Raw genomic sequence first — 21,233 nt, 5'->3', positions numbered from 1 at the left:
CGTCGCTCTCTCCGGCCGGAATGCCAGAGCCGCGCTGCGCGGCCACTTATATAGTGACAATGGGGCGGTGTCACATGGTATATGTCACATGGGTTGGTCACATGGGTTGATGTCACATGGGGACTATGACATCGTAGGGGGCCGGGTCACCATGTGACCAACCCATGTGACATATACCATGTGACACCGCCCCATTGTCACTATATAAGTGGCCGCACAGCGCGGCTCTGGCATTCCGGCCGGAGAGAGCGACGTGTCAACATCTCCTGGAGAAGAAGAAGAAGAACAAGAACAAGAAGAAGAACGGAAGGCGACCGGAAGGCGACAGCGGCGACAGAAGACCGGGCCACCGCCTCTAAAAGAGCTATAAGAAGGCGCGGTGGCCCGGCAGAAGAACGGAAGGCGGCGGCGACAGAAGACCGGGCCACCGCCTGTAAAAGAGCTATAAGAAGGCGCGGTGGCCCGGCAGAAGAACCGAAGAGGGGGACAAGACCCCCAAAGTCGGGAGAAGAGGCCGGCGGCGGGGAGGAAGAAAGCCGGACTCCTCCGCTAGCAAAAGAGCTACAAGAAGATAGCGGAGGAGTCCGGCGAGAAGACCCCCGAAGACGGAAGACCCCCGGAGCTGTGCAATAAAATATTTTATCTCGTGTGTTGTGTTTTTTTTTTGGGTACTTTTATTTTACAGGTGAATGGGTAGGGGTACATTGTACCCCATACTCATTCACATAGGGTGGGGGGCCGGTATCCGGGGGCCCCCTTATTAAAGGGGGCTCCCGGATTCCGATAAGCCCCCTGCCCGCAGACCCCGACAATCAACGGCCAGGGTTGTCGGGAAGAGGCCCTTGTCCTCATCAACATGGGGACAAGGTGCTTTGGGGTGGGGGGGCCGCGCGGCCCCCCCTTCCCCAAGGCACCCCGCATGTTGAGGGCACGCGGCCTGGTACGGCTCGGGAGGGGGGGCGCGCTCGCTCGCCCCCCTTTCCTGGCCGGCCGGGTAGCGTGCTCGGACAAGGGTCTGTTGTGGACTTTGGGGGGACCTCCACGCCGATTTTTTTCGGCGTTGGGGTTCCCCTTTAAGTCCATACCAGGCGGCGGGGCCCGCGACGTCTCCTTCGCGGGCCCCGCCTACCTGGAGACGCGCTCGAAATGAGCAGACTTTCCTCCGAGCGGGAACAGTTTGCTCATTTCGAAAGTGGCCTACACACGGGCGGACTGTCCGCTCAAACCAAGTTTCAGCGGACAGTTTTTCGGAATTTCCGAAAAACTTTGTTCGTCAAACTGTCCGCTGAAACTGTCCGCTGAAGCCCCACACACGAGCGGACTGTCCGCTGAAACACTGTTCAGCGGACAAAGTTGAGCGAACAGTCCGCCCGTGTGTACGCGGCCTTAGTATATATCTAGATAAATCATGTAGAAATATGAGCTGTGCTCCATCAACCTCAAAGTCCCTTTGTCTCCGTGCTGCTGTCACAATGTTTTCCTTTATCATGAAAAAAATGTATTCGACATATTATGTCTCTCGATTTCATCTGCTCGCGGTTTCTAGGACTAGGGCCTTGTATTCTATGCACTCTATCAATTTCTAACTTTGTTGTTTCCGGGCGGTTTAGCCAGATGTTAAATATACCTAGAGTGTCTGTTTCAGATTTTCAGTACCTATTGTTTCTGGCAAACCTCTAACTTTTATATTATTGTGCCTGCTTCTATTTTCAAGTTCATCTGTTGCATCAATTATATATTTTAGATAATGATTGTGTTCCTGGGTTTTCTCCTCCACTTTAGACATTCTTTGATCCATAGTCCCCATTTTATCACCCATAGCTTCAATTTTATTTAGAGTTTCCATTAAAGATGTTTTTAATGCCAATGTTTCTTCTTTATATGTAGTTTCCAGTCTATATACATATTTATCCATATCTTCTCTAGTCAGTAATGTTTTTAAATATGCCTGCATATCCCAAGTGGGGCTATCAGCCTCTCCCACCATGTCATCTGCTATGTGCTGTATATTCCCAGGGGGGCTATTGTTTACTATCAGCTCAGCATCTCTATTAGGAGATACAAAATTCAATACCCCCGGGATCACCCCGTCTTGCTGGGGTGGTGATTGTGGATGTTTAAAAAATCCCTTAATGTCCGACTTTTGTGATGATTGGGGTTTAGGTGGATTTTTCACTAACACCCCCAGTTGAACCCCTCTTTGTTTTTTGATTATGGTTGCTTTTTGGAGGCATATTGTTTGAAAAGATGAGGAAAAATAAAGGAAAAGCGGGGGGGGGGGGAGCACACCCCTGACGTCTTAGTTTTAGCCCGGTGTGTTGCCCAGTAATTGTAGATGCAGTACTGTTTGGTAGCCGTGACTTACTAGGCTTTCTCCACCACTTTTCGTCCAGCCCCTACTCCATCTGCAATATAACCATTGTTTCAATATTCAACATCCAACCTTAGAATCGTTGAAAATATCAGTAATCAGCGCAGTCAATATTCCTCTATTATTTACCAGATAGTTGCAATATCTCTTCAATATTTTTCAAAACTCCCCTTTCGGGTTATTTATATATCAACACTCACAGCTTTTCTAGTAGCTCAGACCTGGCCAGCCTTATTCACCTTTATATGGTTGAAAACACTCCAGATCATCCCAACCACCTTCTCCCCAGCACACCTTCCGTGGGGCTCGTCGGAGCTCGGTGGGGTATAGTTAGTCTCTCTGTATGTGCGGCTGGCGTCTATGCCTCTGTGTCTCTGTACCTCTTCGGCGGATCTCGCTACACTCTCGGTAGGATTCGGCAGAGCTCAGTGGACGTCCGCTGCGCATTCGGACAGGCTCGGAGTACAGCGCTGTCTTTTCCCTCCGCATAGCCTCGGCATCAGTTGTTCCCCGGAGATCCCTCTGTCACCGAGTCCATCTGCTAAATCTTTCCTCCTTCGGACAACACGTCAAGGCTGATAAGTGGAGATCCCCGCAATATCGAAACCTTCTCACCGGTCCACTGCTGGGTAAGCCTCACACAACCGTGTATTAGCTAGTCACCAGGCATGTCTCTTACTCACAGCACTGAGCCTCCTGGGGGGAAGCTTAGGAGGGACGGGTTATTGGCAACAATAATCATCTCCCGGACCAGCGGGAGCTCACCCGTTACACGTCCATTCCAGTTCCTAGCTTGGTTTTTAATACTCTTACTCCGGGTACAGATTGCACATGAACTCACGTGTTCCTTACAACTTCTTCTAGGTCTGGCCACCTGGTGTTGCAGAAGATCGACATTTTGTGGACTCCAAAATGACCTGCTAAAGGATGATCATGACATAGACCCAAAATAGTTACACGTATGCTTTCTGGTACAAATACCTTGTTTTGCTTTATAGTAATCCTTCTTAGACCATCCGTGTTACCCCTGGAGGACTAGGAACATATACAGAAGCCTGCTTCATTCAGGTGAGAAGATCATTCTGTAAAAGTAAGAAATTACCTTCAGACAAGATGGTATCTGGCACAGTTGGTTCCTTGGGGTCATCAAACATAAGGGAAAGTGCGTCTGGTTTTATATTCTTCGAGCCCGGCCGATAGGTAATATGGAGCATGAATCTGGAAAAGAACAGAGCCCAACGTGCTTGATGTGGCCTTAGTCGCTTAGCAGTCCTCAGATCTTTCAGATAGATTAATATGGGGTGTGCTGCCCAATCCAGGAGATACTTCCACTCTTTCTGAGCCGCCTTTATGGCAAGTAATTTTCAATCCCTGACATCATAATATCTCTCTGCTGGAGAAAGTCTATCAGAGAAAAAGGCTACAGGATGCGTTAAGTCTTTAAGGCCCTGGCATTGTGAGACGACTGCTCCTACTGCAACTTCGGATGCATCTACTTCCAGTACATATGGTAGATATGGGTCTGAATGACTTAGGACAGGTGCTGAAGTAAAGAGTATTTTTAAAGCTTCAAATGTGTCCTGTGCTTCAGGGGTCCAGTGGAAGCAAATGCTCTGTTTGGTCAGCTGCGCGACAGGGGTCATGATGGCGGAAAAGCACTTGATAAACCTTCTGTTAAAATTTGGGAAATCCTAGGAAGCGCTGTATCAATTTCTTATCGGTCAGTGCCGGCCAGTCCAGGATGGCAGAGGCTTTTTTGGAATCTATTTTAATTCCTTCAAGTGAGATTACTAATCCCAGGAATTGGATGCTATGCTGTTCAAACGCACATTTTTCACTTTTGGCGTACAGTCCATGTTGGTGGAGCCAGCACAGCACACTACTGACATGCACTCGATGTAGATCAAGAGAAATGGAGAAAATTAGAAAAATCTCTAGAAAGTCTCTGAACACATCGTTGCTGAAGTGCTGGAAAGTATCAGGAGCATTGCACAGACTGGTGGGTATTACCAGATACTCAAAGTGGCTGAATCTGGTATGGAAGGCCATCTTCCATTCATCTCCTTTATGCATTGGGACCAAATTGTAGGCCCCTCGTAGATCGAGTTTAGTAAAGATATTTCCAGTTCTCAGTCTTTGGAATAGTTTAGAAGAAGAGGATATTGGTTCTTAACCGTAACTTTATTAAGCTCCCGGTAATCCAGACAGGGTCTTAGGGAGTGGTCCTTCTTCTCTACACAAAATATTGCTGCCACTGCTGGGAATGTAGACAGCCAGATGAAGCCCTTCTTCACATTCACATGGACATATTAATTTAGTGCCTCCTGTTCTCGTTCAGCAAGAGGGATAATCTTTCCAAAGGGAATCTCAGCCCCTGGGAGTCGTGTAGTTGATATGGAGGGAGAATGTCAGCCCCCTGTTTACTGAAGACATCAAGATAGTCGTGATAGGGTTCAGGTACAGTTTGTCATATCTCATAGTAGAGTTGTGGAGGCAACTAAAGGTTCTGGTAGGCAATGCTTCCAAAAATTTGTTGATTGGAAGTTGATTCTTCCTGTAACCCAATCAATTTGTGGGTTATTTGCCTGCAGCCAGGGTAGGCCCAGAATGACAGGAAATAGGGGGGATGAAATGGCATCAAGGCTTAGGATCTTCTTATGCTTAGTAGTGGTAATCACAGGTAAAGGGAGTGTCTCTTGTGTCACAAGTCCAGATTTAATGCATGTACCATCAGCCAAATAAACGTAAAGTCCTTGTGCCTTAGACTGTAAGCGAATGCGTTGTTGTGTGGCAAAAGTCAGATCAATAAAGCAACTACAAGCTCCAGAATCAATAATTGCGGTGATTGACACTTCCCCTTCTGGCAGCTGAAACAAGATTGGAAGAGCTAAACGAGTTGTACTGGCAAATGAAGGTGGTAGGTTAACAGAAGAGATAGACAGACAGTTACATGTCTTGGCTGGGCATGTGCGTACATAATTTCCCGCTTCTCCGCAGTATAGACAGAGGTTGTTCTGCCGGCGATGAAGACATTCCTCAGGAGACAGGGAATGATGCATTAGTCTGAGTTGCAGGGTTAACAGGAGCAGAATGGACTGGAATCGAACTGGCAGAGGCAGCATGGGCAGGAACTGGAATCCTGGGCATCATCCAGACCAGACAAGGCTGCTGGGAAGACCTTTCTGACTGTTGCTCATGGACCTGTTGGTCGATTTGAATGGCCAGTGTGATTAGGGCCTCCAGGGTGTTTGGTACTCCGACCTGTGCCAATTCATCTTTCAGGCCTTTTGATAGGCCTAGATGGAACTGGCGTTATAGGGCTGCATCATTCCACTGTGCATAATTGTGCACACGGGGTGTGCCAGGTGTGCCTGGGCAGACTCTAATCGCCATGTTGTCTCCCGAGATCTGCCTCTGAAATCTTGCATCCAGGCAGTGTGTAGCATCCGCTACCTGTAAAAGATTCAGCAGATCGTGAGCCGCTCAGTGTGTGGCACTGTCAGTTAATGTAACAGCTTGCAGAAAGAGAGACAAGCTGTCACAACTCAGCAGTGACGTCGGGGGTGGGCAGGACCAAGCAGCCATCAAACACCAGCCAATGGGTTGGGGTCTGGGTGGACCGCTACATGTATGTGGCCCCGCCCCCTTTCTTAAGCAGCCCAATCATTGGCTGATGTTTGATAGCTGCTCAGTCCTGCCCACCCCTGACATCATCACGGAGCTGTGATCTTCTCACTGCATGCAGTTTCATTACATCATGACAATTTCATACACTGAGCGTCAATCAGTGCCAATCAGTGCTGCTATCAGTGCCAATCAATGCTGGCAATCAGTGCCCTTCAGTGCTGCCAATCAGTGGCAATCATTGCTGCCTATCAGTGCCACTATCAGTGCCACTATCAGTGCCAATCAGTGCTGCCCATCAGTGCCAATCAATGCTACCAATCAGTGCCCATCAGTGCTGCCTATCAGTGCCAATAAGTGCCCATCAGTGCTGACAGTCAGTGCTGCCTATCAGTGCCAATCAGTGCTGCCCATCAGTGCTGCCTATCGGTGCTGCTATCAGTGCCAATCAGTGCTGCCAATAAGTGCTGCCAATTAGTGCTGCCAGTCAGTGCTGCCTATCAGTACCGCCTTTCATTGCCAATCAGGGCTGCCCATCAGCGCCAATCAATGCTGCCAATCAGTGCCACCAATCAGTGCTGCCTATCAGTGCTGCTATCCATGCCAATCAGTGCTGCCCATCAGTGCCAATCAATGCCGCCCACCAGTGCTTCCTATCAGTGCCAATCAGTGCTGCCTATCAGTGCCCCTATCAGTGCTAATCATTTCTCCCCATCAGTATCAATTAATGCTGCCAATCAGTGCCCATCAGTGCTGCCTATCATTGTCACCTATCAGTGCCAATCAGTGCTGCCAGTCAGTGCTGCCAATCGGTGCCAATCAGTGCTGCCCATCAGTGCCAATCAGTGCTGCCAATCAGTGCTGCCAATCAGTGCTGCCTATCAGTGCCAATCAATGCTGCCAATCAGTGCCTATCAGTACCAAGTAGTGCCGCACATCAGTGCCATCAATGCTGCCAATCAGTGCTCATCAGTGCTGCCTATCAGTGCCCATCAGTGCCGCTATCAGTGCCAATCAGTATTTTCCCATCAATGCCAAGCAATGCTGCCAATCAGTGATGCCTATCAGTACCCATCAGTGCTGCCTATCAGTTGCATCCATCAGTGCAGCCCATCAGTGCCAATCAATTATGCCAATCAGTGTTGTCTATCAGTGCCGCTATCAGTGCTAATCAGTGTTGCCCATCAGTGCCAATCAATGCTGCCAATATGCCCATCAGTGCTGCCTAGCAGTGCCCATCAGTGCTGCGAATCAGTGCTGCTATCAGTGCCAATCAGTGCTGCCTATCATCAGTGGCAACTATTAGGCAGCACTGATAGGCACTAATAGGTGACACTAATAGGCATCACTAATTGGCACTGATAGGCAGCACTGATGGGCACTGATAGGTGGCATTAGCAGTGCTGCCTATCAGTGCCAATTGGTATTTCCATTCAGTGCCAATCAGTGATGCCTATTAGTGTCACCTATCAGTGCCCATCAGTGCTGCCAATTACTGCCCATCAATGCTGCCAATCAGTGCTGCCTATGCGCACACCCATGCACTCCAGTATCTGACATAGTCCTTGTCCTTGGCCGCTCTGTGGCATTGCTTGAGTGCATGGAGGGCAGCCTTTGCTGTGGCAGTCGGTTTCAGATCATCATACAACTGAGTCATATCGTCAAAGAAGGTAGACAAGATTTGGAGCTGTATGTCACTTCCTTCCAGCATCTGGTGGGCCCAAGACTTTGGTGGATTCCAGGGCAAAAGTTCAAGGTTGCAGGGCAAAGTACAGCTGACCTGAATTTACTCTGGTCTCCTGAGAGTCTTTCCAGAGTAGGAACCCTGACTATGGGTGCAGTGGTAGCAGTCCTGGCAGAAGAAGAAGAAGGAAGTGGTTGAGGTAGTACTCGCCAGTGTAGCCAGGGACTGTACACGTTACTTCAGCTGGACATAACCTTCCTATTAAGATAACCAGTACAACTAATGATGACTTAATTCAAAATGTCTCATTGCTGAGTTCTCTTCAGATACACTGCTGAAAGATAGCTATGAATAAGCGCCAGAAAAAGGTGTGAAACATGTTAGCTGTTTTATCCTGTTTTTCCATATTTGATATGTGACTGCATTTGGATTTTATCGACCAATAAAGATGCCATTTCTCTGACGTGTGGCCATCCAGGAACTTCTTTTTATTTTCTACACTGCGCAGAGCCAGTATCTGAGTGTCTCATTAGGGATATACGTTTGTGGTGTGTCTGAGAGGCTGGAGCGGTAATCCCTTTTTGTCAGATACACTGCTGGCGGGGTACACCCAGGTATTTCCACACTGCCTGCTCTAACCGCTCAATCTGTTCTTGCTCTATACAATCAAAAAGCTCCACCAAGATATTTGGGAATTATTAGCCATACTCCATAGCGAAAGAGTTATTGAGGTAGCACTGCATGAGAACCTGAACAATTCACATGCCTGCTCCTTCACAGTTGGCAGTTAGAGGTCCTGCACACATTAGTCCCAAAGGGGAACTACTACTTGGCCTACCTAGAGCAGTTTGGGCAGCAGAATGTCCCTCCTTTGGCCCCTCATCGAAGTCTTGCAGGAAAATCAGCGCTTAGCTACTTAATTCAGCACTGGCTTCTGCTTCCCCAGGTACCTCAGTCTCCTCCCTGTTTACTATATCAGACAAACCCTCCACTGGGCTCACATCAATACACTTGTCTTCCTCTGTGGGCAATGCTAGATGCAACTAGGCTCCGTCTTGGGAAAAATCTGTATTTTTCAGAACCTGGCAGTCATTAGGGGTTGGTAGTTTTGCCTAGACATCTTATAACTTTACCATTCTGTTGGCAGAGAAGAGACTGTCCCCCTCCTGACAGAGGTATCCCTTTCCACACTCACATTGGCAATGGAATACTGGGATGCCTAACTCAAAATCTGGATAAGGAAATATCCCACATCTCCACTAGAATGTATAAGGTAGGGTGGAGACCCATAACTAGGCCTCAGTCTGAGCCCTCATGTGGAGTGGCCCCTATATTTTCCAGGCCCAGTTCTCATGGATCACGCCATTCTGTTGACTAGTGGTTAGAAACTGCACACTCTGCAGCACTCCTAGAGGGTGGTTTCTTTTGAGATTAAGGTGCATCTAAGGCATATGGTCTAAGGGTTTCTTCTGAGCCTCTCATGCATTACCCCGGGCATCCCACCAAATAGGATCCCAGGCTAAAGCATGCTTCCACTGTGACCTGAGGAGAGCCCTCTCCTAACATCATCTTGCTAACTTGTGCTTAGGAGTGACAGTGTCTGTGTGTCTCTCTCTTGCTATGTCCTGTTTAACACTCTTGCCACAGGGGTAGCTCTTCCCTCTTGGGGCCAATTCCATTTAGTTGGGATCTTGGATCCTGTTTGTGGCACCATGCGTAATGTAACAGAACCACGTATTGTGCGCATTAACTCTTTCCTTACCAGCATGGGCGATGCACAAGGCACCTGTGATTCTCTAGCATGGGGCCCACCAAGGTTCCTGTGGTTAGTTAGCAGAAACCTACAAGCCTCACCCTTCCAAAGATACCCTGTGAGTGACCCACCCTGGCCTGACCAGAACCCATGACCTCTTTGCATACCTAGTCCTACTCCTTTCCCTGGGCACAAGTCCATGTCTAAGACTAGCGCCCTGTTGCTACAGAAAAACCAAAATCCACACCAGGCTCATTAGAAAGAACATTTACCTAACTAGGATGAGCATGTTCTGTCATGCATGGTGTTGGTGGCACAATGCGTAAACAAGTTAATAACAGTCCATAACTAGGGATGAGCTTCGAGTTCGAGTCGAACTCATGTTCGACTTGAACATTGCCTGTTCGCCTGTTCAGTGAACAATTTGGGCTGTTTGCGGCAAATTCGAAAAGCCCTGAACACCCTGCACAAGTCTATGGGAGAAATCTAAAGTGCTAATTTTAAAGGCTAATATGCAAGTTACTGTCCTAAAAAGTATTTGGGGACCTGGGTCCTGCCCCAGGGGACATGGATTAATGCAAAAAAAAGTTTTAAAAACGGCCGTTTTTTCAGGAGCAGTGATTTTAATAATGATTAAAGTGAATCAATAAAAGTGTAATATTCCTTTAAATTTCGTACCTGGGGGGTGTCTATAGTATGCCTGTGAAGGGGGCACATGTTTCGCGTGCTTAGAACTGTCCCTGCACAAAGTGTCATTTCGCAAGGAAAAAAAGTCTTTTAAAATCACTTTCAATTGTCGTCTCCCATAATACAGAGAACACTCAATGAGTGTTCTCTGTATTATGGAGCGGACAATTCATTCATTGATAAAAAAAAAGCGTGGGGTTCCCCTAAATTCAATTACCAGGCTGTTCAGGTCTGGTATGCATATTAAGGGGAACCCCATGTCAAATAAAAAAAAATTGACGTGGGGGTCCCCCTAAATATCCATACCAGACCCTTCAGGTCTGGTATGGATATTAAGGGGGAACCCCACGTCAAATTTAATTAAAAAAATTGAAGTGGGGGTCCCCCTAAATATCCATACCAGACCCCTTATCCGAGCACGCAACCTGGCAACTAGCAGGAAAAGAGGGGGGGACGAGAGAGCGGCCCCCCTCCTGAACAGTACCAGGTCACATGCCCTCAACATTGGGAGGATGCTTTGGGGGGTCTGTGACCCCCTCAAAGCACCATGTCCCCATGTTGATGGGGACAAGGGCCTCATCCCCACAACCCTGGCCGGTGGTTGTGGGGGTCTGGAATTTAACAAGGGGACCCCTAGATCCCGCCCCCCCTGTTTGAAATGGTAAGGGGGTAAAAAAGTACCCCTACCATTTCACAAAGAAAGTGTAAAAAATGGTTAAATAAGACAAACACACTTTTGAAAAATTCCTTTATTAAAAATAAAAAAAAAGATGCCAGTGGTGCTAATCCATTCTTGCTATCCAGCAATGGATGATCATCTCTCCGGGGTCCAGCGATGGCTGATCTGATCCAGTGACAGGTGATTTTCAGTCCAGCGCTGTCTATGTATGCATCCGTCTTCTGTCTCCACTGCGGAGACACTGCGGAGATCCCAGCGCTGACATTTCTTATATTAGGAGGGCGGGGCCACCCGTCACCTGACCCCGCCCCCTCTGATGCTGGTGAGGGAAGCTGTGGGGTTCCCCAGTGACGTATGGGTGACCCCGCCCCCCTCTGATGTAACGCAGGTTTCCGTCAGTGCTGGAATCTCCGCAGTGTCTCCGCAGTGGAGACAGAAGACGGATGCATGTATGGACAGCGCTGGACTGAAAATCACCCGTCGCTGGATCAGATCAGCCATCGCTGGACCCCAGAGAGATGATCATCCATCGCTGGATAGCAAGAGTGGATTAGCACCGCTGGGATCTTTTTTTTTTTTTTTAATAAAGGAATTTTTCAAAAGTGTGTTTGTCTTATTTAACCATTTTTTACACTTTCTTTGTGAAATGGTAGGGGTACTTTTGTACCCCCTCACCATTTCAAACAGGGGGGGGGGCGGGATCTGGGGGTCCCCTTGTTAAAGGGGGCTTCCAGATTCTGATAAGCCCCCAGCCCGCAGACCCCCACAACCACCGGCTAGGGTTGTGGGGATGAGGCCCTTGTCCCCATCAACATAGGGACATGGTGCTTTGAGGGGTCACAGACCCCCAAAGCATCCTCCCAATGTTGAGGGCATGTGGCCTGGTATGGTTCAGGAGGGGGGGCGCTCTCTCATCCCCCCTCTTTTCCTGCGGCCTGCCAGGTTGCATGCTCGGATAAAGGGTCTGGTATGGATTTTAAATTGAATTTAGGGGAACCCCACACTTTTTTTTTTTTAATCAATGAATGAATTGAGTGTTCTCTGTATTACGGGAGCCGACAATTGAAAGTGATTTTAAAAGACTTTTTTTCCTTGCGAAATGACACTTTGTGCAGGGACAGTTCTAAGCACGGGAAACATGCGCCCCTTCACAGGCATACTATAGACACCCCCCAGGTACGAAATTTAAAGGAATATTACACTTTTATTGTTTCACTTTAATCATTATTAAAATCACTGCTACTGAAAAAACGGCAGTTTTTAAAACTTTTTTTTGCATTGATCCACGTCCCCTGGGGCAGGACCCAGGTCCCCAAATACTTTTTAGGACAGTAACTTGCATATTAGCCTTTAAAATTAGCACTTTAGATTTCTCCCATAGACTTGTGCAGGGTGTTCCGGCTTTTCGAATTTGCCGCAAACAGCCCAAATTGTTCACTGAACAGGCGAACAGGCAATGTTCAAGTCGAACATGAGTTCGACTCGAACTCGAAGCTCATCCCCAGGTCTCCAAACACTTTTTAGGACAGTAACTTGCTTATTAGCCTTTAAAATTAGCACTTTAGATTGTGAACGTTCGAGTCCCATAGACTTTAATAGGGTTCTAAAGTTCACACGAAGTTTAGGTCTGTTCGCAGGTTCTGGTGCGAACCGAACAGGGGGGTGTTCGGCTCATCCTTATCCATAACTTTTCATAAAGAGATATTGCAAGAGATGAGACCTGCACCCTGGCAGGGGGTTTTAGAATGACCTGGTATTCCACCAGGGGAGAATACAGCCACCACTAACTCCCAATTCACATGCTCCTGACTAGGGATGAGCCGAACAGCCCCCGGTTTGGTTCGCACCAGAACTTTCGAACGGACCGCAAATTCGTGCGAACTTTAGAACCCCATTGAAGTGTATGGGACTCGAACGTTCGAAATATAAAGTGCTAATTTTAATGGCTAATATGCAAGATGTTGTCCTAAAAAGGGTTTGGGGACCTGGCTCCTGCCCCAGAGGACATGGGTCAATGCCTAAAATGTTTTTAACCACTTCAATACAGGGCACTTTCGCCCCCTTCCTTCCCAGCCCAATTTTCAGCTTTCAGCGCTCTAGCGCTTTCAGTGACAATTGCGCGGTCATGCTACACTGTACCCAAATGAAATTTTTATCATTTTGTTCGCACAAATAGAGCTTTATTTTGGTGGTATTTATTCACGACTCCGTTTTTTATTTTTTGCGATATAAGCGCAAAAAAGCGGAAATTTGGAAAAAAAAAACTATTTTCTTTTTTCTACTTCAATAAAAATCCAATAAAATCAAATTTTGTCATAAATTTAAGCCAACATGTATTCTGCTACATGTTTTTGGTAAAAAAAAATCCGTTAAGTGTATAATAATTGGTTTGTGTGATCACGGACATATGTACGCAAATGATCATGTACATATGTGTGCAGGTGATCACGTACATATGTGTGCAGATAATCATTGGGACATGTGATTTTAGTGGGACATATGTGGGGGACATGTTTTTATTATTAGGGACATGTGTTTTTATTATTTGGGGACATGTATGTTTTGGGGACATGTGTGGGGACATTGTGTTTATACTGTGTGATGTGTTTACTGTGTGGTGTGTTTACTGTGTACACTAGACTGGTGATCAGTGAGTAAAAAGCTGTAAAAAGCAGCCCATACTCACTGATCAGCAGCCGGCTGCAGCGATCTGCTCTCCTCTCCACAGCGATGACTTCTGTGTGAGGAGAGGAGGAGCCGATTGCCTAGCAACCGGCTGTTTGTTTACATCACATGACGGCCGTGATTGGACACGGCCGTCATGTGATCAGGAGGGCCAATCACAGAGCCCTCCTGCCGATCTGAGATGCGCCGTGTCCGGGTGACACGGGCGCATCGGGATCGCGCCGCTGCGCGGGCGCGCGCGCGCGCGATCCCGCTACTCCTGAATGACGTTCCTGAACGTCATATCAGGAGTAGGCGGCTCCCACCCGGCCGTATATGTGCATTGGCCGGGTGGGAAGTGGTTAAAAACGGGCGATTTTTCAGGGGGGACTAATCTTAATGACGATTAAAGTGAAATTCCTTTAAATATCGTGCCTGGGGAGTGTCTATAGTATGCCTATGAAGTGCCACGTGTTTCCCGTGTTTGGAACAGTCCCTGCACAAAATGACATCTAACGGAAAAAAAAGTCATTTAAAACTACTCGTGGTTTTAATGTAATATCTAGTTCCGGCAATATGGATGAAAATCATTGAGAAAAATGGCATGGGTAGCCCCCCCTGCCCATTACTAGCCCCTTTGGGTCTTGTACGGATATTAAGGGGAACCTCGTACCCATATTAAGAAAAGGAAAGGCGATGTGCCCCCAGGCCCTATATACTCAGAACAGCAGTATACAGGCGCTGCAAACAAGACAGGAACTGTGTAGGTTTGTTGTGTTAAGTAGAATCTGTTTGTAATTTTGAACTGGTACATTTTTAAAGTGTAGCTCCAGTCAAAAAATCTATTTTTAAGCTTTTTGGAAAACATAGGGAAGGAGTTATCACTCCTGTATAATTTGTTTTGCCGTCCGTCTTTTTTCATCTCACATTTGCAAGTAGGAGACGTTTGTAAGTTGGATGTTTGAAAGTAGGGGCCTGCCCTATATGCTCTGCAGAAATGGCGGAACAAGGTGTTGGTGTTGCCACAACATTGTAAGTCCTCAAAGTGACTCTTGGTGGGCGATGGAGCGCCCTGCTGTGAACCATTATATCAAGAATTGTAATTACATGCCATTGTTGAACAGTGGTAGAAAAATTGGGCCTTTGGTGGTTGTGGTGCTGGTGCTGGTACCACAACACTATAAGTCCTCACAGTTACTCTCGGTGGGCACAGGAATGGGCCCTGCTGTGAAATATTATATCAAGAATTGTAATTATATGCCCCTGTTAAACAGGGGCTGAAAAATTGGGCCTCAGGCACTGGTGCTGGTGCCACGACACTGCAACCTCTCCCATATACTCTAGTTGTAGTGCAGGAATGAGCCCTGCTGCAAAGCATTGCATCAAAAATTTTAATTAAATGCCCCTGTTAAACAGGGGCTGAAAAATTGGGCCTTAGGCACTGGTGCTGGTGCCACGACACTGCAACCTCTCCCATATACTCTAGTTGTAGTGCAGGAATGAGCCCTGCTGCAAAGCATTGCATCAAAAATTTTAATTAAATGCCCCTGTTAAACAGGGGCTGAAAAATTGGGCCTTAGGCACTGGTGCTGGTGCCACGACACTGCAACCTCTCCCATATACTCTAGTTGTAGTGCAGGAATGAGCCCTGCTGCAAAGCATTGCATCAAAAATTGTAATTAAACGCCCCTGTTAAACAGGGGCAGAAAAATTGGGCTGGTGGCATCACCCAGAACCAAAAATGTTCTTCCAAGATATCAGCGAAGGAGGAAGAGGATAGACAGTTAACATAACAGGACAGTCACTCAGTATCAGCATAGGCAGTCTTGAAGGGATGTGATATTTCAAAAAAAATTATTCGATTAGATCAGCTTCAGGTGCTTGGTAGCTGTGGGTGATCCAAGACTGATTCATCTTTATGAAGGTCAGTCGATCAATCGAGTCGGTGGACAGGCGCACCCTGTGATTTGTAACAAAGCCACCAGCAGCACTGAAGGTGCGTTCCGAAAGAATGCTGGATGCAGGACAGGCCAGTAGCTCAATTGCATACTGTGCAAGCTCTGGCCAGTGATCCATCCTCAAGACCCAGTAAGCCAGAGGATTTTCGGTGGGAAAGGTGTCCAAGTCTGACCTTGCCCCTAGGTATTCCTGCACCATGTAAATCAGACGCTGGCGATGGTTGCTGAAACCGATCATCCAGGACCAGGAGTTTGTAACCTCCCAGACCTTTCTGCGAGGCCTCCCAGAGATGTCTCATTCTCTGCTCCCTCTGCGACGGCAAGATAAGGTCGGCAACCTTACCCTTGTACCATGGATCAAGGAGAGTGGCCAGCCAGTAATGGTCCCTCTCCTGGATCCAAAGAATACGAGGATCCTTCCGCAGGCTTTGCAGGATCAGGGAGGCCATGCAGCGTAGGTTAACTGAGGCATTCGGTCCGGAGTCCTCTGGGTCACTAAGGACAACATGATCCGCAGCTACCTCCTCCCAGCCACGTACAAGTCCACAGGTTTCTTGGGACTGTAAATCATCCCTACAAGACTGCTGCTGCTGCTGCTGCTGCTGCTGATGCTGAGTGCCAGCCTCCACCTCCATGCTGACACAATCATCCTCCTCCTCCTCCTCCTCCCCTTCCTGTGTGATGGGTGGGACAGCAGGAACACTGTCTGGATAAAGGGGGCCTTGAGAGGCAAGGAAGTTCTCTTCCTGCCTCTGTTCTGCCTCAAGTGCCCTGTCCATTATTCCATGCAGCGTATGCTCCAACAGGTGGACAAGAAGTACAGTGTCACTGATGCATGCACTGTCACTGCTCACCATCCTTGTGGCCTCCTCAAACGGTGACAGGACAGTGCATGCATCCCTGATCATGCCCCACTGGCGTGGTGAGAAAAAACCAAGCTCCCCCGACCCTGTCCTGGTGCCGTAGTCGCACAGGTACTCATTGATGGCCCCCTGCTGCGTGTGCAGCCACTGCAGCATGGCCAACGTTGAGTTCCACCTGGTGGGCATATCACATATAAGGCAGTTCTTGGGCAGGTTCAACTTCTTTTGGAGCTCAGCCAGCCGAGCACAGGCATTAAATGATCGGCGGAAATGCACACAGACTTTCCTGGCCTGCTTCAGGACATCCTGTAAGCCCGGATACCTGCCCAAGAACCGCCGCACCACCAGGTTAAGGACGTGAGCCACACAGGGCAGATGGGTCAGTTGTCCCTGTTGGAGGGCGGAGAGGAGGTTGGTGCCATTGTCGCAAACCACCAATCCTGGCTTAAGCTGGCGTGGCGTCAACCACCTCTCGGCCTGCCAGTGCAGAGCTGACAAAATATCTGCCCCAGTGCGGCTCCTGTCCCCCAAACAAACCAGCGTAATCACGGCATGGCATTGTTTTGCCTTCGTACTTGCGTAGCCCCTTGAACGCCTTCGGAGAACCGCTGGTTCAGAGGACAGAGCACTGGAAGAGGCCATGGAGGAATAAGAAGAGGAGGGGGTGGAGGAAAAAGGTGTGTAACAACCAGTAGAAGCATTTTGGAGGCGTGGTGGTAGAACAACTTCTAACACTACTGCACCTTGTCCTGCATCCTTCCCAGCTGCCAGAAGAGTGATCCAATGGGCCGTGAAAGACAGGTAACGTCCCTGTCCATGCCTGCTGGACCATGAGTCAGCGGTATTATGCACCTTACCACTGACTGCCCTGTCCTGCGAGGCAATGACATAGCCTTCCACATGCCGGTAGAGTACCGGAATCGCCTTCCATGAGAAAAAGTAGGGGACGGAGTCTACCAACTGAAAAGGCAGCAGTTGAAGTGCTAGCAATTTAGCCAAGCTAGCATTCAACCGCTGGGCATGTGGATGGCTGGGATTGAACTTCTTTCGACGGTCCAGCAGCTGGGGCAGGGAAATTTGCCTGCTATAATCGGACGTGGATGTACTGCTAGCACAGTAACCGCAAGCACTTGGCTGTGACACACCTAAATCTACACCTTCATTCCTCTCAGCACAGGTTTCAGAGAGGACTGAAGGTCTAGTGGGGTTGGAGATTTGTTCTTTGGTGTGGGTCTTTGAGGTACGCTTGCCAACAAGCTGCATGGCAGGTCAACATATGTCTGGTCAAGCATGTGGTGCTCAAGCGGCTGATGTTTTGGCCACGTGAGATACGCTTGAGACATATGTTGCAAATAGCAGCGGTGTGATCTGATGCACTCGTCTCAAAAAAGGCCCACACCAAAGAACTTTTAGACTAACATGCAGAGGCAACGCCCTGCACAGGCGGAGCTCTGCGGTGGGATTCAGTCGGTGTGCTGCCCCTAAGCTGGCCCTCGGAGGGCATCCTGCCTCGTTGGAGATGTGCCTCCTCCTCCTCCTCCTCTCTCCTAACAGGCACCCATGTGGAGTCAGTGCCCTCATCATCCCCTCCCTCTTCATCGCTGGAGCAAACCTGGCAGTATGCTGCAGCTTGTGGAACATGACTGCCAGATTGCTGTCCTTCTTGAGCATCCCCTCTCTCTGCACTCACGCTACTGCCTTCCTCTAGCTGAGTATCATCATCAGAGCCTACAAAACACTGGGCATCCTCCTGGAGCATGTACCCAACACTGTGCTCAAAGAGTTCAGGGGGACATGGTGAGTCTAGGGAAGGAGTCACTGATGATGACATTGAGACGAGGGAAGCGGATGCGTTGGCAGCTGCTTTGCTAGTAACCTGAGCCTGGGTGAGAGAGGATGAGAAGGATGAAGAGGGCTTGGTCATCTACTCTACCAAGTCTTCGGCATGATGCGGCTCAACACGTCCAGCTGCCAAAAAGAAGGACAAGCGTGTCCCATGGCCATGTGCTGATGACGATGCACCGCGTCCATGACCAGCACTGTTGTCTCTAGACACAGAGCCTGTTTGCCCTCTTTAATCGGCTCGTTCCTGTCTGCCTCTCCTTGTTGGCCTTCCAGACATGGTAATGGCCCGAAGGGAGATGGGAAAACCAGCAATTGGGTAGTGTATATTGTGGTGGAGGCACACAACACCCACTAACTCCTGCAGATGCCTTTATTATAGAACAACAGGAATTAAAGAGTAGATACCGGTGTATACTGTGCTGTGCTGGAGGCACACGACACCAACTAACTCCTGCAGATGGCAGATGGCTCAATTAGAGAAGAGCAAAATAGGTGGATAATGGTGTATACTGCACTCAGATCACACAGACAACACCCAGAAACTCCTGCAGATGGCTGATAGCTCAATTACAGAAGAGCAATATAGCTATATAGGTGGACAATGGTGTATACTGCACTCAGGTCACACAGACAACACCCACAAACACCTCCAGCTGGCTGAAAGCTCAATTACAGGAGAGCAATATAGCTATATAGGTGGGTAATGGTGTATACTGCACTCAGGTCACACAGACAACACCCACAAACTCCTGCAGATGGCTGAAAGCTCAATGACAGAAGAGCAATATAGCTATATAGGTGGATAATGGTATAAACTGCACTCAGGTCACACAGACAACACCTAGAAACTCCTGCAGATGGCTGAAAGCTCAATTACAGAAGAGCAATATAATTAGCTATATAGGTGGATAATGGTGTATACTGCACTCAGGTCACACAGACAACACCCCCAAACACCTGCAGCTGGCTGAAAGCTCAATTACAGGAGAGCAATATAGCTATATAGTTGGGTAATGGTGTATACTGCACTCAGGTCACACAGACAACACCCACAAACTCCTGCAGATGGCTGAAAGCTCAATGACAGAAGAGCAATATAGCTATATAGGTGGATAATGGTGTATACTGCACTCAGGTCACACAGACAACACCCACAAACTCCTGCAGATGGCTGATAGCTCAATTACAGAAGAGCAATATAGCTATATAGGTGGATAATGGTGTATACTGCACGCAGGTCACACAGACAACACCCACAAACTCCTGCAGATGGCTGAAAGCTCAATTACAGAAGAGCAATATAGCTATATAGGTGGATAATGGTGTATACTGCGCTCAGGGCACACAGACAACACTCACAAACTCCTGCAGCTGGCTGAAAGCTCAATTACAGAAGAGCAACATAGCTATATAGGTGGATAATGGTGTATACTGCACTCAGGTCACACAGACAACACCCACAAACTCCTGCAGCTGGCTGAAAGCTCAATTACAGAAGAGCAATATAGCTATATAGGTGGATAATGGTGTATACTGCACTCAGGGCACACAGACAACACACACAAACTCCTGCAGCTGGCTGAAAGCTCAATTACAGAAGAGCAATATAGCTATATAGGTGGATAATGGTGTATACTGCACTCAGGTCACACAGACAACACCCACAAATTCCTGCAGATGGCTGAAAGCTCAATTACAGCAGAGCAATATAGCTATATAGTTGGATAATGGTGTATACTGCACTCAGGTCACACAGACAACACCTAGAAACTCCTGCAGATGTCTGAAAGCTCAATTACAGAAAAGCAAGAACGCTAAATCGGTGGAAAACGGACGGTGTATACTGCGTTGAAGGTACACAGAGAACACCCACTAACTCCTACAGGCGCCAACACACTACACAAGGCCGTCGCGCTGGTGGCCTTATATAGTGTGGGGCGTGTACTACACAACCTGAGTTATGATTGGCCACAGGCATCCTGCCTGTGGCCAATCATGGCTCTCCTCGCTGCCGGCGCTGTGATTGGCCAAGCATGCGGGGTCACAGTGCATACTTGGCCAATCATGAGCCAGCAATGCACTGCGATGGCGCAGTGCATTGTGGGCCATGAGCGCCACACGAATTTGGCGCGAACGGCCCACAGAGTTCTGGCTTCGCCGAACGGGCGAACAGCCGGGTGTTCGAGTCGAACATGCGTTCGACTCGAACATGCGTTCGACTCGAACACCAAGCTCATCCCTACTCCTGACCACATTCTGGCTCTGGACAGGCCCAATATAGTGAATAAGGAGAGATACAGTGGGGTTGATTTAATAAAACTGGAGAGTGCAGCTGTAAATGGTAGCCAAGCAGTTTCTAACTTCAGCTTAATAAATTAAGCTTTGCCAAAACAAACTGGAAGCTGATTGTAGATTTGCACCAGATTTTGCACTAGTCTAGTTTTAGTAAATTAATCCCACTGTATCTAGGTCAATGACTGCAGCTACCCCGCCAACTTTTTTATATATTACAGCTCTGCAGACTGAAGACTATAACTTTAAAGGCTTTATCAAAACTCCTTGCTCTAGCTGCAGATTCATAGCCAAGGCACAGGAGCATCTTGTGGCAGGTAGGAGAACTACAACTGGGGACTCTTTCTACACTCTTGTACACCTTCACTTCTTTGTAGAATTACTACCTATCCCTGACAGCAACACCATGATATTTGAATCTTGTGGACAAGGTGAAGTAGTGCCAATTTGAATTGAGTCTAGTGAGTCTATATTTTTAGATTTCTTCATTTTTAGCATTCATGGACCTTTCTGCAGTATTCAACTTCATGATGCTTTGTTGTTGAACTTGATATGGTGGATTTTAAATGTGCACCCTGTTCTTTCAGACTTTTCCACAGATACAGAGACCTGGCACCACAACTTGTTCCAGAAGACTACACAAATAAACCAGATGTGAGGATTCCTTATGAACTCATCGGCAGCATGCCAGAACTAAAGGTAAAGCATGAAAAAAGCAGTAACGGAAAAGGTTGCCAGGTGTCATTCTAATCCTGTGCTTCATTCATTATTCATCATGTGCTAATTGGCAGGACTGGGATGATAAGTGAAGCC

General features: G+C 48.0%; 1 protein-coding gene across 1 annotated transcript in view; it reads left to right on the top strand.

The window, feature by feature from the left end:
- The window catches only part of CIB3 (calcium and integrin binding family member 3), a 168,417-nt gene that overhangs the window by 110,470 nt on the left and 36,714 nt on the right, over window positions 1–21,233 (top strand). The window contains exon 3 of the mRNA XM_077478546.1: window positions 21,008–21,119. Within this exon, the coding sequence (XP_077334672.1) occupies window positions 21,008–21,119 (112 nt within the window). The remainder of the gene's footprint in view (window positions 1–21,007; window positions 21,120–21,233) is intronic.

The sequence above is a fragment of the Lithobates pipiens genome, unplaced genomic scaffold, assembly GCF_037356315.1.
Source record: "Lithobates pipiens isolate NorthernLeopardFrog02 unplaced genomic scaffold, aLitPip1_a1.2 Scaffold_13, whole genome shotgun sequence".
NCBI lineage: Eukaryota > Metazoa > Chordata > Amphibia > Anura > Ranidae > Lithobates > Lithobates pipiens.
Note: the sequence above shows the minus strand (reverse complement) of the source record. Positions and strands in the feature narration are given on the sequence as shown.